The following is a 12,904-nucleotide window of genomic DNA, read 5'->3' as shown; positions in this document are numbered from 1 at the left end:
GTCGTAATGTTCAAAACTCGACAATAGGCTTTGCCCTTTTGATTCAACTGAGGCAGACGTTTAGGTTATATTATGAACATTACAGCAGGCCAGCCTTTAAAAGTTCAACATATTATGCGGGGAAGGTTTACAACGGGAAGGTTCGTATCAAGGAAGCTGGGTGAAATGTTCTGAGTGCGGATGCAACAGATGGAATTGTAGAGACGGAAATGGCTGAGTTCTGAAACTCCCAGTTTGTCAAGGGCGCAGGTGTGCTGCTCATGATGCGATCAATGCTGAAAGCACCCTTTTGTTTTTCGCACTGAGGCCGCTGTTTAGCTGCCGGCATGGCACAATGTTTCCCTTGAAATTGATTAATTTCCGACCATTTGCAATTGCTGATGTTCTGATGATGGAAGTTCGGAGGAGGTAATAGGAAGTTTTCATGAGCAGGTAAATATCCAAGGGGACCTGTCTGTCTTGGAAAGTGGTTAGGCACAAAATAAGGTCTCCCATGATAAGCACCATGATCTGGATAGAGCAAAATACTATCCTTCACATATTCCGGGATGTTCCTCTTATATCTTTTTCTCCGACGAAGAAAGCTGCCGTTGTCAAACATGTCCTGAGATGCCGGATCCAATGACCAATAGCTGCCCTTACCCGGATTTCCAGGTTCTCTGGGTATCTTAATGAAACAGTCGTTGAGGGACAAATTATGTCGGATAGAGTTTTGCCAGGCAGGGAACTTTTCCTTGTAATACGGAAACTTGTTGCTGATGAAATCACATATTGCACTCAGGGTCAGCTTTTTCGTCGGGCTCTGGAGAATTGCCATGGTGATGAGAGCGATGTAGGAATAGGGAGGTTTGATTGCACCGCCTGTCTGTCTGACAGGCGAGGGAGCATCCGTGCTTTGGTCGCTCTCACTCTCGCCAGATGTGTCCAGTACACAGGAGTCTTGGTCGGCACCGCACGTGTCTTGGTCCGATCCATTATCCAAATGCCGGTCTGCGTCCTCCTCTCCAACGACGTCTACTTCGCAGTCCTCTTGAAATCCTTTACACTCCTTGAAGAAAGTCATGGTCGTGCACTGTAAGGTTTAGCTAGTACACTTGTGAATGAAGCTGAAGTTAATGAGGACATGTGTGGATGCTAGAGCAGTTGGAGGTTTGCCAGATAATCGCTTTCGTGAGTTATTTGAGGAGTTGGCCTGTGCGCATCACTTCACGTATTTGTAATAATTCAACCTATCAGAGGTAACCTAGGTGGTCGAGTGGGCGGGGTCGAGAGGGGAGGACTTGTCCCACCTTGGTTTCACGTAACATAGGCCTACTGTATTACCTATGTGGATTTTAAAGTGTTTAAACTGAGAAACATTTCATGCAGTGAATGAAAGTGACGAAGTTACATGAACTACTCAATACAATTATCGTATGGAAGAATTCCATAGGCCTATATTGAATTATTCTGAGTTGAAGCAAAACGCGTGACGCCGATCTGCATCCCCAGAATTAAAAAATAATTAAAGTTGAACTGCAAAGCAGTTTAAGAATGTGCTTAGAGTTGTGGTGGTAGACTTGTGGTGGCCGATAAACAGATTCACATTACACAGATCCTCGGATGAATACACGGGTGTGACCAAATGTGGACTCCTTAATTTAGGTTGACAACAGTTAATAAGACATGCATACTGCTATAACAGAAGTCAACTTCTCATTGATAAGAAGTATATAGAGAAAGATTTGGGCTTCTTTGCTACGTGCTCTTGAATGAATAAGACAGTGGTAATGGGTTAAAATTCGGAAGCTGATCGAAACAGCTGGAGTTACGGATGTTGCTGGAACCTCTACCACCACGCCTTACACCAGATTAAGATTTGTTGCTTTTACCAGACCCCTGGGGTTTCAGTTTGGTTTCCCACAACAAGATACCCGCAGGTGGTGTGACCATGAAAATGGCCGTGGCAGGACACCCCGCCAGGCGCTCTGAAAGTGCTTAGAGGACGGTAAATGTGGTTATCAGCATCAGAATCAAGAAGGAAACGGCCCAGCTGTATTTCGAGTTTACAGCCACAGGGCATTCAGGGTTTTATTGGAAGGCGTGAATTGCCAAAGCACTTCTTCGTTGTAGGTCCGCAGTTGCGCGGATATGTGTTAGGACTGTTAATACCTATCTCAATTGCAAATGAATGATTCTGAATGCTCCACCTACTTCCTCACCTGTCATACGTATAGAAATGCATGCCTGCTGTTAAATGCCGTCTTTCATCGTTTAAAAACACAAACACACTCAAAGTCGGAACAGCTTACAATAATATCGAACCAATTTAAGTGACTGAATTTCAAATAAACATTACCATTACCTGACATTTTAGAAACAAACTTCATGATTCGTTAGAAAAGTAATCCATGTCTGACGGGAGCTTTTTCATGCAACCAAAGTAAGAATACAAAAAACTGACACCAAATGAATATCTTTACGTATCTAAGATATTATTTCTATAATATTTCTATGATATTTCTAGTAAATTCTATGATAAGAATCTGTATATGGGAATATGTTTGAATCATTATTTTAATTAGCCTTCCAGATAAGGTACATTTTATATATATGATTTAACCCAGTACAAAAACAACAACCGCACAAATCTGCAATGCATTTTACATTATTGTTTCAGTGTGTGTTGAACAATTATAATATTTCAATATTGTATCATGTTCACTTTAATTTTGTCATCAAAATCACACTCACAAAATGCAAGAAACCACAAAACTATAAAAATTCCACTTCAATCAATTCCACTTAAAAAAAAACACAGCTAGTTAAATTTCCGGAGTGTTATGCACAAAAGCAATCAGTCAGTCCAGATAAAATATAGCCTACTTAAATCCTACTCTGAAATCATCAAAGTCGAGCAAACATCAAATTAAGATCATAACCTACACAGTGATCCACCCAACATCAACCATTAACCCTCTTGAAATCATTACATGTACAACCACAATATCATTGTGTTGAAGAATAATTGACATAAGCCGTCAGAAACAGATTTTGAGGTGCTAGGGAGCTGAATCTCCTAAACCAGCACGGCAGATTTTCTGGCCCTGATGGAGGAAGGAGCACTCACTAAACACGTTATTTACTAAAGTTTATAAACAGCCAAACTTAGAAAACGACTGCAGTGTTTCATGTCTTACTCTCTTCCTTATTTAGGAGAGTGGTAATGAACTGAGCGCGTAGGATGTCTCGATCTAGATTTCTCCCTGTAAAGAGAAAGAAAGAAAGAAAGAAAGAAAGAAAGAAAGAAAGAGAGAAAGAGAGAAAGAGACAGAGAAGGAGACAGAGAAAGATACAGACAGAGACAGAGAGATGAATCACAGCTGAGCACAGAAACCCCCAGAAATACTTCCACTGAATACAAAGCAAAAATAAAACACAAGGGCCACAGTGTAATTGAGGGGACACAGACAGACACAGGTGAGGAGACACTCACCTATGAAGACCAGACGGTTGAGTCTGGGCTCATCTTCCCCCCAGGCCTCGGGGGTCTCCTCCAGCTCATAAAGCTCATTCACTCCTTGCAGCATCACCCGCTTGGCCTTGTCTTCGATGGACATGATGCCCTGAAACAACCGCACAGGCAGAACAAGTCAAACTCAAATGTCACAAATGCCAAAAAAAAGAATTACACAGTGAAAAACATCTGCACCCTTTTAAACTAATTTCCTCTTAACACAGCAGTGAGGAGAGGCCAGAAGCACAGCCCAATGTATTCACAGAGAAGTTCAGAAATGAAACTTTGAGTCCGCACCTTTACGCGAATTACATGCATAGGCGATCCCTCTTTGTTCTTTAAGTTCTTCTCCCATAGAAGGTCCTGTAAATAGCAAAGATGCACCATGATAATCTGAAAGCATTTAAATTGGTATTCAATCTGTGTTCATTTTTTCTTCTTCTGAATGTGTGCGTTAGCAAAACTACCTGAACGAATAAGTTCAACCGATCTTCAGAGACATCCCCTTGTGCTTCAAGTGTTACTGTTAAGATGCTCTACATTGAGGGGAAAAAACCCACAGGGGAAACATTACAAGTATATGTACAAGCCGAGTAGAAGTAGTCCATAAGACCTTCTTTAGAAGTGAACAAAATAAAAACAACAACTTTGTAATTCTTTATTCTCACAGGCCAAATCCTTTTGCAAATTCACAAGTCACAAAACAAGTGGGTGAAAAATGAAAAAGTGAAGTTATAACATGATGCTTTGTGTTCTCTGTGGATCTACTGTCAAGCGTTTCAGCAGCTACCGCATCAGCCAAGCCATTAGCCCCTCACCCCAGAACTTCCTCACGGCATCAAAAGGGACACTTTGCAGATATTTAAGGCATTGTGTGGAAGTGTTAAAGTTACACACTTCCTTTCTCATTTGGTATAACAAGAGAAAACAGGGGGTGGGGGTGGAGGAGGCTCGTTTGCATGAAAAGAGCGACGGGGAAGGACCTGATAGTTTTGGGAGGTAGGGGGGTGGGTTTAAAGACTCAACGTGGGAAAGAGAACACAGCTGAGAACAGATGATCAAGCTGACCCTCCCATTAGGAGAACAGAGTGAGACTATTCCTCTATCGGCCCAGTTTATATACAAGTTCCAAGTGCTAACACACACACACACACCACACACACACACACACACACACACACACACACACACACACACACACACACACACACACACACACACACACACACACACACACACACACACACACACACACACACACACACACACACACACAAATTAGTGCGTATGACATTCATTTATTCATTCAAAGTCTTGATTAATCTGGACAGAGATAAAAGTTTTGGGCACTGAACAAACTCAATATAGAAATTAAAAAATAGGGCATTAAGTATGCAAAGAGCAGCCGTACCTTGTCGAGATGTGGATGTGAAGTCTTTACAAGCTGTAGCTTCTCAGACAACCTGGGGAATTCAGAAAAGCTCTTAAACACTCTTAAGCAGTTTCACCCTGATCATCAGTCTCATCACGACTCTTTCACAGAAGTAATGATTCCAAACTGTTGACGGGTGAAATAATGGCTTCTCCATTGTCATATTTGTTTTTGAAATATTTGCCTTTGGTTCAATAACCATTTTCACTCATACTACAGTAAGACATTGGAGCCCTGAGAATGCAGTATAGATTAATAATGTAAATCTGAATGATGATGCATACTTTAGTGATGAAGGATTTGGATTATTAGTCATGTGGCAGCCTTACCTTGCTACATCTTTAATGTCAAAAGAATGCAAATCTAGCACTTGCGATAAGTCAACTCTGTAAAACAAAACAAACATAAGGCATTGGAAATAATTGACTCCTTCATTCAGGTTAAATATTCGATTCAGACAGAATTTAAGACAGGCAATGATAGAACAGGACACAAAGGCTTTTGGATTGTTTACAGTTTTTCTACATGACAACCATGCCAGTCAGGGAGGGCAGGATACCCTTCATGTGATATGCATGAAACTACAACAATGTCATTTTTTGTGACTCTGACAACTGGATGTTCCATATGCAGAGGCCTGTGACCCATCCCGATCCCAAAGGGAACTGTTATTGAGCTTCACTGAACAGTGACCACCAGGAGGCTACCATGATTGTTTTTCTATCTTTCAAACTGGCCCAATTTTACGCCTTTGTGTGCCAAGTGAAGCAAGGCTAAATCAATATTTTGTGTTGTTCTAAGGAGTCATTCTGGCTCACAAATGGAGGGAAAACTAAATTCTTAACATTTGCCATTAAACAGCGGCCAGTCTGTCAGTTACACATTTGATGAAAAAGCCATTGCAGTAAATAATATTAATTAAAAATATTTAGACTAAGGGATAACTACTCTCAAACTCAAAAAGATCTGAGTAATTTATGTCTATATGACATGTTTCCATTGTATTGTCATATTAAATCACCTTGATATTTTTTTCAGCATAGGTAGATTCAAAATCTTAAGAACAAACAAACAAACAATAAATATATATACAGTATATATATAAGGACCTAATATCAATCTCTTTATGACCCTTGCTGTTTCGCACTCACCTTGACTTTTGTGTTTCTAGAACTTGAACAAGTCCATTAATGGATCTGTGGAAAAGAGAGAATTATTCAGTTTTGGCAATAGACTTATTGTACGTAGATTTAGTTTAGACAATTTTCTTAGAACAATGTGTCTCAAATAATCTCAAACTGAATCAGAACGGATGCAACCTTTCAATGCAGGGCACAATTTTTTAAGTTATTTATTCACGTTTTTACTTTTAATCTCTTACAAAAAGAAGAGAAATTGCAATTACAATGACAAACTGGATTTTCTTTAAAAAACTATAACCCAGTCTGTTAAATGTAACAACAAAAAGCCACCACAGATGCATTCACATACACTACTGTGTCCTTCAGATGGTTTAACTCCTCTTCATTTACAAGGTCCGTCTTATTAATAATTAGAAGATCCGCAAGAGCCACTTGTCTGAAAGAGAAGAGTAGAAACAATTATGATTCAATGGTTAACAACACATCATTACTTTGGTATATGTTGAGATAATGTGTTTGAGAAATGGATAACTAAGGAAGCAGCTACCGTGTGGCTTCATTGACAAGACCATCTGGTTTCTCCTCGGTCAATTGCTGTATGTTTTGATCATATGGGAGAAACATTAATACAGACAGATGCATTGAAAGATCCGAGAGGAAAAAGGCAAGTTTACATTTCATACGTGCAACGATATGAATGTCTAGAAAACAAGTAATTACCTGCATTGCATATTTTGCATCAATAACCGTGACGATACCTGTGATGGAAAGATGAAAACAGGTCTATGAAAAATTTTGAGTAAAAGGCTTAACATTCACAGATTCTATTTAGTGATACAAGCCTCTAGAAATACTGTATGTATCATGGCTAATTGACTGTCGAATTAAATCAAAGGTTTAAGGGTTGTTTTGATGTTTATGGTACCTGTTGTTGACCTGCATTTATCTATAAACAATCTCTGAGATGAGGTACAGTGAACAAATGCTATAAATGAGCATGTATTCAATCACATTTCCTTTCATCTTTTCTAAGATGAGGGAATGTGAAGTACATATCTTGTGTTGTTTCCTTAGTTTGTGCAAGTTTGTTTATCCCTCTTTTAAAAATGCAAGGGACACTTACCATCCAAATACACATCGCTCCCAAGTTCAGCATCGACCCAGAACATGGAGGCCACTGCTCCTGAAAGACAACAATACCTCAGCTGTTAGTTTAAAGTAATTATTAGCCATTATAGCATAATGTCCAATTCAGAGAAATATAAAATCCTTCTTAAAACAATAACTGAGAAGGGAAAATAACAGCTCAATCAAGAGATATAGATATAGCTTTGTGGCTATACTGACCGGGATAATATGATTCAGGCTCAGATTAATCTTATGATAGACGTCACATAAATGATAGAGTGCTATTCTAAATTTTTTATGGAAAAAGCAATGAGGGGCGTACAGCTATTCTGCCAAAATCACCTGGAGTGACAGGCCTCTTGGGCACAAGCAGACTGGGAGCGCTGTGAAAAAGTCTAACAGTGTCAGCAGTGCCCACTCAGCTCTGGGGCAGCAGACACAGTGGACACAAAGGCTGACTGCGCCCCTCTGACCTGACACATGTCACTCCATCAAACACTCCGTCTGTCAGACACAGGGGGCGGGTGATGACATCGACAGATTCTCATCGTTACTCACTTCATCTAAAATACATGAGGTTGTACGGGAGCGCAGACCATTCAAGACCACTACATTTAATCTACCATGTTATATCACATAGCCATTTCTTTTTTGCCTAATATGACCTATACAGGTTACACAATACAGAAATGATCTTGTGTACTATTCTCTCCACTGAATGTATGACTCCAAGATGATGTCGGCAGTACTCGGGTTGTACCTGGGTCAGCCAATCCAGTGGTCTCCAGTAGAATGTAGTCAAACTTCCCCTTTTTCTCCATTAGATTTTCAATTGCTTTTAGTCCATTATCTCTGTGAACCAACAGAAGCAGCAGACACTATGAGGGGGAAAGTCACTAAAGCAAATAGGTACATCTATGTTATATTATCTGTTAAGATGCTGATTTGCAGAAGTTAACACATTTTCTCACAGACACTTCAGTCACAATGACTAGAATTAGGAACATAATTTCACATTTAGTAAGAAATGGAGAAAAGAAGTAGGAGAATGGATAGTGTACTTGACAGAGCAACAGAGGCAGCCGTTCCTGAGCTCAAGCCACTCCTCATAGAGCTCCCCAGCCTGGCTGACAGACAGAGACTTCTCCAGAGCGCTACCTGGTGGAGTAACATAGCACAACATTCAGACAAATTTCCAATGAAAGTGTACATCTTGTCTTGCAGTATGAAACCAAACCAGCAACAAGGAGGGCAGCTCAGATAAACTGTACTGGGGCTGGGACCATGAAATGTAAAACTGGGGTTATAACAATCCCCAGTGAAAACCACCTTACCCACTGTGTCTCAAGTTCAAAACACGTTTCCTTTCATTTCTGTGCTTTCTTAAATGTGGGCATGTCAATGTTCATTATAACAATAACTGCAATATAAAAATGCCTATATCTGCACTGCAATACAACATATAATAAGATAGCTTACCTTCACCAAATTCGTTTAAAATGACAGCTATTCGCTTACTGTGCTGCTCAGTTAAGATGTAATTTAACAGAGTTGTCTTCCCTGCACCTGTGCAAGAAAATAAAGGGGACACGATATAATGCGACATGAAACCCTGAAAGATGATTGGACAAGCAGTGTTCCAGATGTGTCCATATTCATCACCTACTTAACGTTTTTCAAAAATATTGGGAGCAAAGGAAGCTACTACAAGCGGCTGCAGTCCCATAACAAATTCAAATTTGATATAGACCTTCAAGGTTAGTGACGACCGCCGCAACATAACTTTAGAAACGTGAGTTATATGTATGTTTGTGTTATATCTACAACAGAAGTGAACAAAGAAAAGAAAGACAACAGCAAAACTAACGTGTGTTAGTTAGTGACACTGCTAAGTTATCAGCGATAACGGTACTAGCGATAGGACAATAATTAAGCCCACGTTAAGTAAGCCTGGAAGCTAACATTAAACCATAGTTACACTCAACAACCTCGTTTGCGAAATGTGGACAAAAGGTTTGCAATTATGTAGCATACTATTCAAGAAATACCTGTCAACAGATACTGCCTAGCTAGCATTTAGTACGCAGTAGCTCTCGGCTAATGAGCTACCAATTCATTCTACAAAGCTCTGTAATCAAACCTCACCTAAATAGCCAGTAATTATTGTGACAGGTATTTGTGAAGATGGACCATCTGTAGTCTTCTCAATGGGCACCAGCTCGGGACAGTCTTCCTCGTCCATGGCTATATAGCACGATGCTACTTCAGAAAACACCCAACCACTGTCACTTAATGGAAAGACACGCTAACTTTGAATAATGGGATTGTAGTTCTTAGCACTGTGTCAACAGCTAGCTAAATTAACCAATTTGCTAGCTAGCTGTCGTTAAAGAGTAAGTATCTGGTTAAAATGAGGTTGACAATAACAGCAGGTGTTAGTTGTGCAGTTCTACCTCGTGTCAACGTTGACTTTTTGTTTTTACTTAAGAATAAGATAACAAAATTGACGTCTGGTTGTACAAGTGAAGTCTGTACAAAACAAGCTAACGCATGTAAGACAAAACCTTCAACCTAACACAATACTTGTCTGTCTTGTAGGAGTTATCTGAAACCATTTAGCCACAAAGTTCACATCACATGCTGGCTGTTATGTGTGCAGATGATTTTTGTCCCCTGGAAGATAGAATTTAACCTTGGTTCCCACTTGTTTTACATAGTTTATCAGAGATAAAAAGCCAATTGAAAGAATGTGGGCGAATATTGAATTATTGTTATGTATGAATAAGGATGTACAATTGCGAAACAGACACGTCGGTAGGACATACGAAATTTTGGAAAATGCCTTTCAGTCTGCGACCATTGGTTTAGGTACAGCCTCTACAAGCACTCCAATAATATCAACGCAAGGGGGCGCAAGAGTTTCATTTCACTATGCAGTCCAAAGTGGTGTCAATTTAATCTGGATGTATAGCTGTGACATTTTGGTCACAGTTAACCCTAATGCCTTGGACAGAAAGGGACAAAGTTTTGCAAAAGGATAGCATCACAACAACGTGGATAAGATATTATACAGAGGGGAAAAAATCATAGGTTCAAAAGCTTGAATAATAATTGGCTATGTGTTTTGGGGTAGGCTGTGTAAACTTTCAAAGTCTGGTCACTTATCCGTGAGATTTAGGCTATCTTTGTATTAATACATATTGATGCATAGGTCGAGCTCCAAAATTGTAAAGAAAAACAACATTAGGCTACCCCTTTGTGTTTGAATATATAACTATATAGTAACAGTGAAGGCATATGAATGTTTGTAATGAGAGTAATGAAAGTCATTTACTGAAAAAAATCTCATATGCCACCAAAGAGAAAATATTGGGAAATCGCCCAATCACATCATAGTCTACTTATACTTTGTCACATGCAATTTAGCGTAAATAGGGTACTGGGCTACTGTTCTAAATGAAGGCCATTCAATATAAAAGCCGTCCGATATTGTTACGCTGTAGCTACTGTTAGGGAACCAGGGATAGCCCTTTTTGAAGATCAGTCAGCGGGGTTATCGGGAGACAGATCTAAAGTGTTTATTTAGCCAGCATGGACACGACGTAGTCATGCCCTGCCCTCCAAACAGACTGCGAGTAGTTGGGGAGTTGAAAATGCGGAAGTTTCCACCCAGAAAACCACTGCCACCTCTACCGCGAGGATGAAGCTTGGAAGCCAGTGATGACATCTGTACCGCAACAGTGGTGGTTACTCCGCTGACAGTGCCGCGGCGGGGACAGTGAACTACCATGGCTACTCTACCCGGGTCGGAGCGACGAGCGTTCGCATTGAAAATCAACAGGTATGGGCCAATTCCATGCACCTTACACCTTTATAAACTGTGCAATACGAGTTGTCTTACGCGCCCCTCACTGCGTTCTAGTTTTGCAGTAGATTCCAGAGCAGGCAGCTACACGTTTCGCATGTTAATGTCTGGGTGTGATACGTTCCTGCACTGTGAACCAACTTCAGCGCACAGGGCAGTTTGTGAGTTTGTGTTGTGATTTCTGGTCACAGTGACAGCTGATGACATTCCGTATGTCTGCTTCCATTGTGGTTTGAACGGGAGCTGCACTTGTCGCGCGACAAATGGCCACTTCAGTCATTGTAACTTAACAATAACAAAAAAGAAAATTCTAAGGACAGGTATTCGAGACTTTAACTAGGTGTTTTCATGTATCTTTAGTTGATTTCTTCGGAGATAAGCGGGAAAATAATTACTAATTGCTTGATCATTTCCGTTCTGTTCCTAAAGTAGAACTCTTGTCTTTGGATCATTTCCTGCTGAGGAAATTGAGTCCATGCTGTGAATGTATGAAAGATGAAGTGAAGTCTCTTTGAGCTGCAGCATGGAAGTGGCTATTGTTCTAGTTCTGTCTATCCACAGATGGGGAGGAAGTTTAGGAAGTAAAAATAAATGAGATGACTTAGTAGTAAAGCTGAGCTAGGTAGATATGAGATGTAGAGTTGTTCCTCTTTTGCTGTTTGTGTTGTTTATTGGCATGACAAAACTGATTTGTCCAACAATATTTCTTACCTGTGAGAAAGTAAACAGAACCGGAATAAATTCATTTGGTATCATTCAGTTATCCGATAAATGAAACACAGTTCCCTATCTCGTGCTGAATGTGATAGATATGTACAGCTTTCACTTTTAGAGAACTGCAAGCTCTCCTACAGGATGCATCAGCTTGAAGATAAGAGTCTGATATTACAGCCTAATTGCAAGAAATATTTTTTCTCTACACTTTTGAGCATAGGGCAGGTTTCCACATCCTTTCATTTTTGTGGTATTCAATCATTTTGAGTTTCTTGATTCGGCATGGGTGTCTTTACAATATTAAACCCGCCACTGCTATCTACTTAATCAGTTCAAAAACACAGTTGCATTTCGTTTGCTCTCCCAGTTTCACTTCTTCATTTTGCCATGAGCTTCTTTAGGGAGATATGTCAAGCAAGCAGTACAGACACCACATGATTCTAGTTAAGTGGTTTACTTTTGTCCGTTGATATTAATACTATACTCTGTGCTATCGTGAGAAAATTCAGTCAATACCCTGAATGACACTTACAGCAAGTGGGAAGGACTGCCTTGCAATATTCTTGAGTTTCAGGTCTTGGAGACAATCATTAGGAGGCATGAATGACGGTCATTAAAACGTATGAGAACAATGGCATATCCATGGAATGACTGGGGAGGAGGAGCCATAGAGAATGAACAGATCCTATTGTAGCAGCCTAAGGCCCAATGAAAACTCTGAGTCAATAAACTATGTATGGATGCATAGCTCATTTCCTCTGTAAAACAAGGTAGCACAAGAAGAATGCCTTTGACTCATCAGAGAACAGCAGGAATAGCTTGTGAGGATATGGGCTTTTTAATGGAGAGGGGCTTTGTTTTTATTTCGCCTAACTGACTTTCACATATGAATCCTTCTGAAGATATTCTCAATATGGTAACGCCAGTCAGCCATGTGCAAAGCGCATGTTGAAAACAAGGAACTGAAAATGGGGCAGATGGATGAAACGCATTGGGCTTGATGCCAGTGACCAGTCATGCTGCTGATCAGCTGACCCGTCTTTTGTGGGTGCAGGCTTTGCTGTGTCTGTAAAATAATGGGTCTACACAGAGGCCTCTGATTTAGCTCTTTACAAAAGTGTAAATGC

The 12,904-nt window shown here is 40.2% G+C and overlaps 3 protein-coding genes across 4 annotated transcripts in view; 1 reads left to right on the top strand and 2 right to left on the bottom strand.

Moving 5' to 3' along the window:
• Positions 1-127: 127 nt before the first annotated feature.
• foxd5 (forkhead box D5) lies at positions 128-1,063 on the bottom strand (the record flags this gene model as incomplete). The annotated part of the gene is made up of 1 exon (XM_080839511.1): positions 128-1,063. The coding sequence occupies one exon, from the start codon at positions 1,061-1,063 to the stop codon at positions 128-130; it is 936 nt and encodes a 311-aa protein (XP_080695637.1).
• Positions 1,064-2,455: 1,392 nt separating this feature from the next.
• On the bottom strand, positions 2,456-9,827 carry cbwd (COBW domain containing). Of its 2 annotated transcripts, XM_080839523.1 has the most exons (16): positions 9,652-9,827; positions 9,344-9,486; positions 8,678-8,764; positions 8,260-8,356; positions 7,959-8,050; positions 7,194-7,253; positions 6,791-6,828; positions 6,618-6,664; positions 6,420-6,506; positions 6,080-6,124; positions 5,258-5,314; positions 4,908-4,959; positions 3,964-4,032; positions 3,794-3,859; positions 3,476-3,605; positions 2,456-3,245 (listed from the first exon to the last, which is right to left on the bottom strand). In XM_080839523.1, the coding sequence occupies exons 2-16, from the start codon at positions 9,438-9,440 to the stop codon at positions 3,169-3,171; spliced, it is 1,101 nt and encodes a 366-aa protein (XP_080695649.1). In that variant the 5' UTR covers positions 9,441-9,486; positions 9,652-9,827; the 3' UTR covers positions 2,456-3,168. The 2 variants fall into 2 exon arrangements, with proteins under 2 accessions (XP_080695649.1, XP_080695650.1); XM_080839524.1 differs by having other exon boundaries at positions 7,194-7,247; positions 9,344-9,827.
• Positions 9,828-10,971: 1,144 nt separating this feature from the next.
• The window catches only part of dock8 (dedicator of cytokinesis 8), a 45,527-nt gene continuing 43,594 nt past the window's right edge, over positions 10,972-12,904 (top strand). Inside the window, exon 1 of the mRNA XM_080839518.1 lies at positions 10,972-11,039. Within this exon, the coding sequence (XP_080695644.1) occupies positions 10,987-11,039 (53 nt within the window). The 5' untranslated portion in view covers positions 10,972-10,986. The remainder of the gene's footprint in view (positions 11,040-12,904) is intronic.

This window comes from Sprattus sprattus (genome assembly GCF_963457725.1).
Source record: "Sprattus sprattus genome assembly, chromosome: 5".
Classification (NCBI taxonomy): Eukaryota; Metazoa; Chordata; class Actinopteri; order Clupeiformes; family Clupeidae; genus Sprattus; species Sprattus sprattus.
Note: the sequence above shows the minus strand (reverse complement) of the source record. Positions and strands in the feature narration are given on the sequence as shown.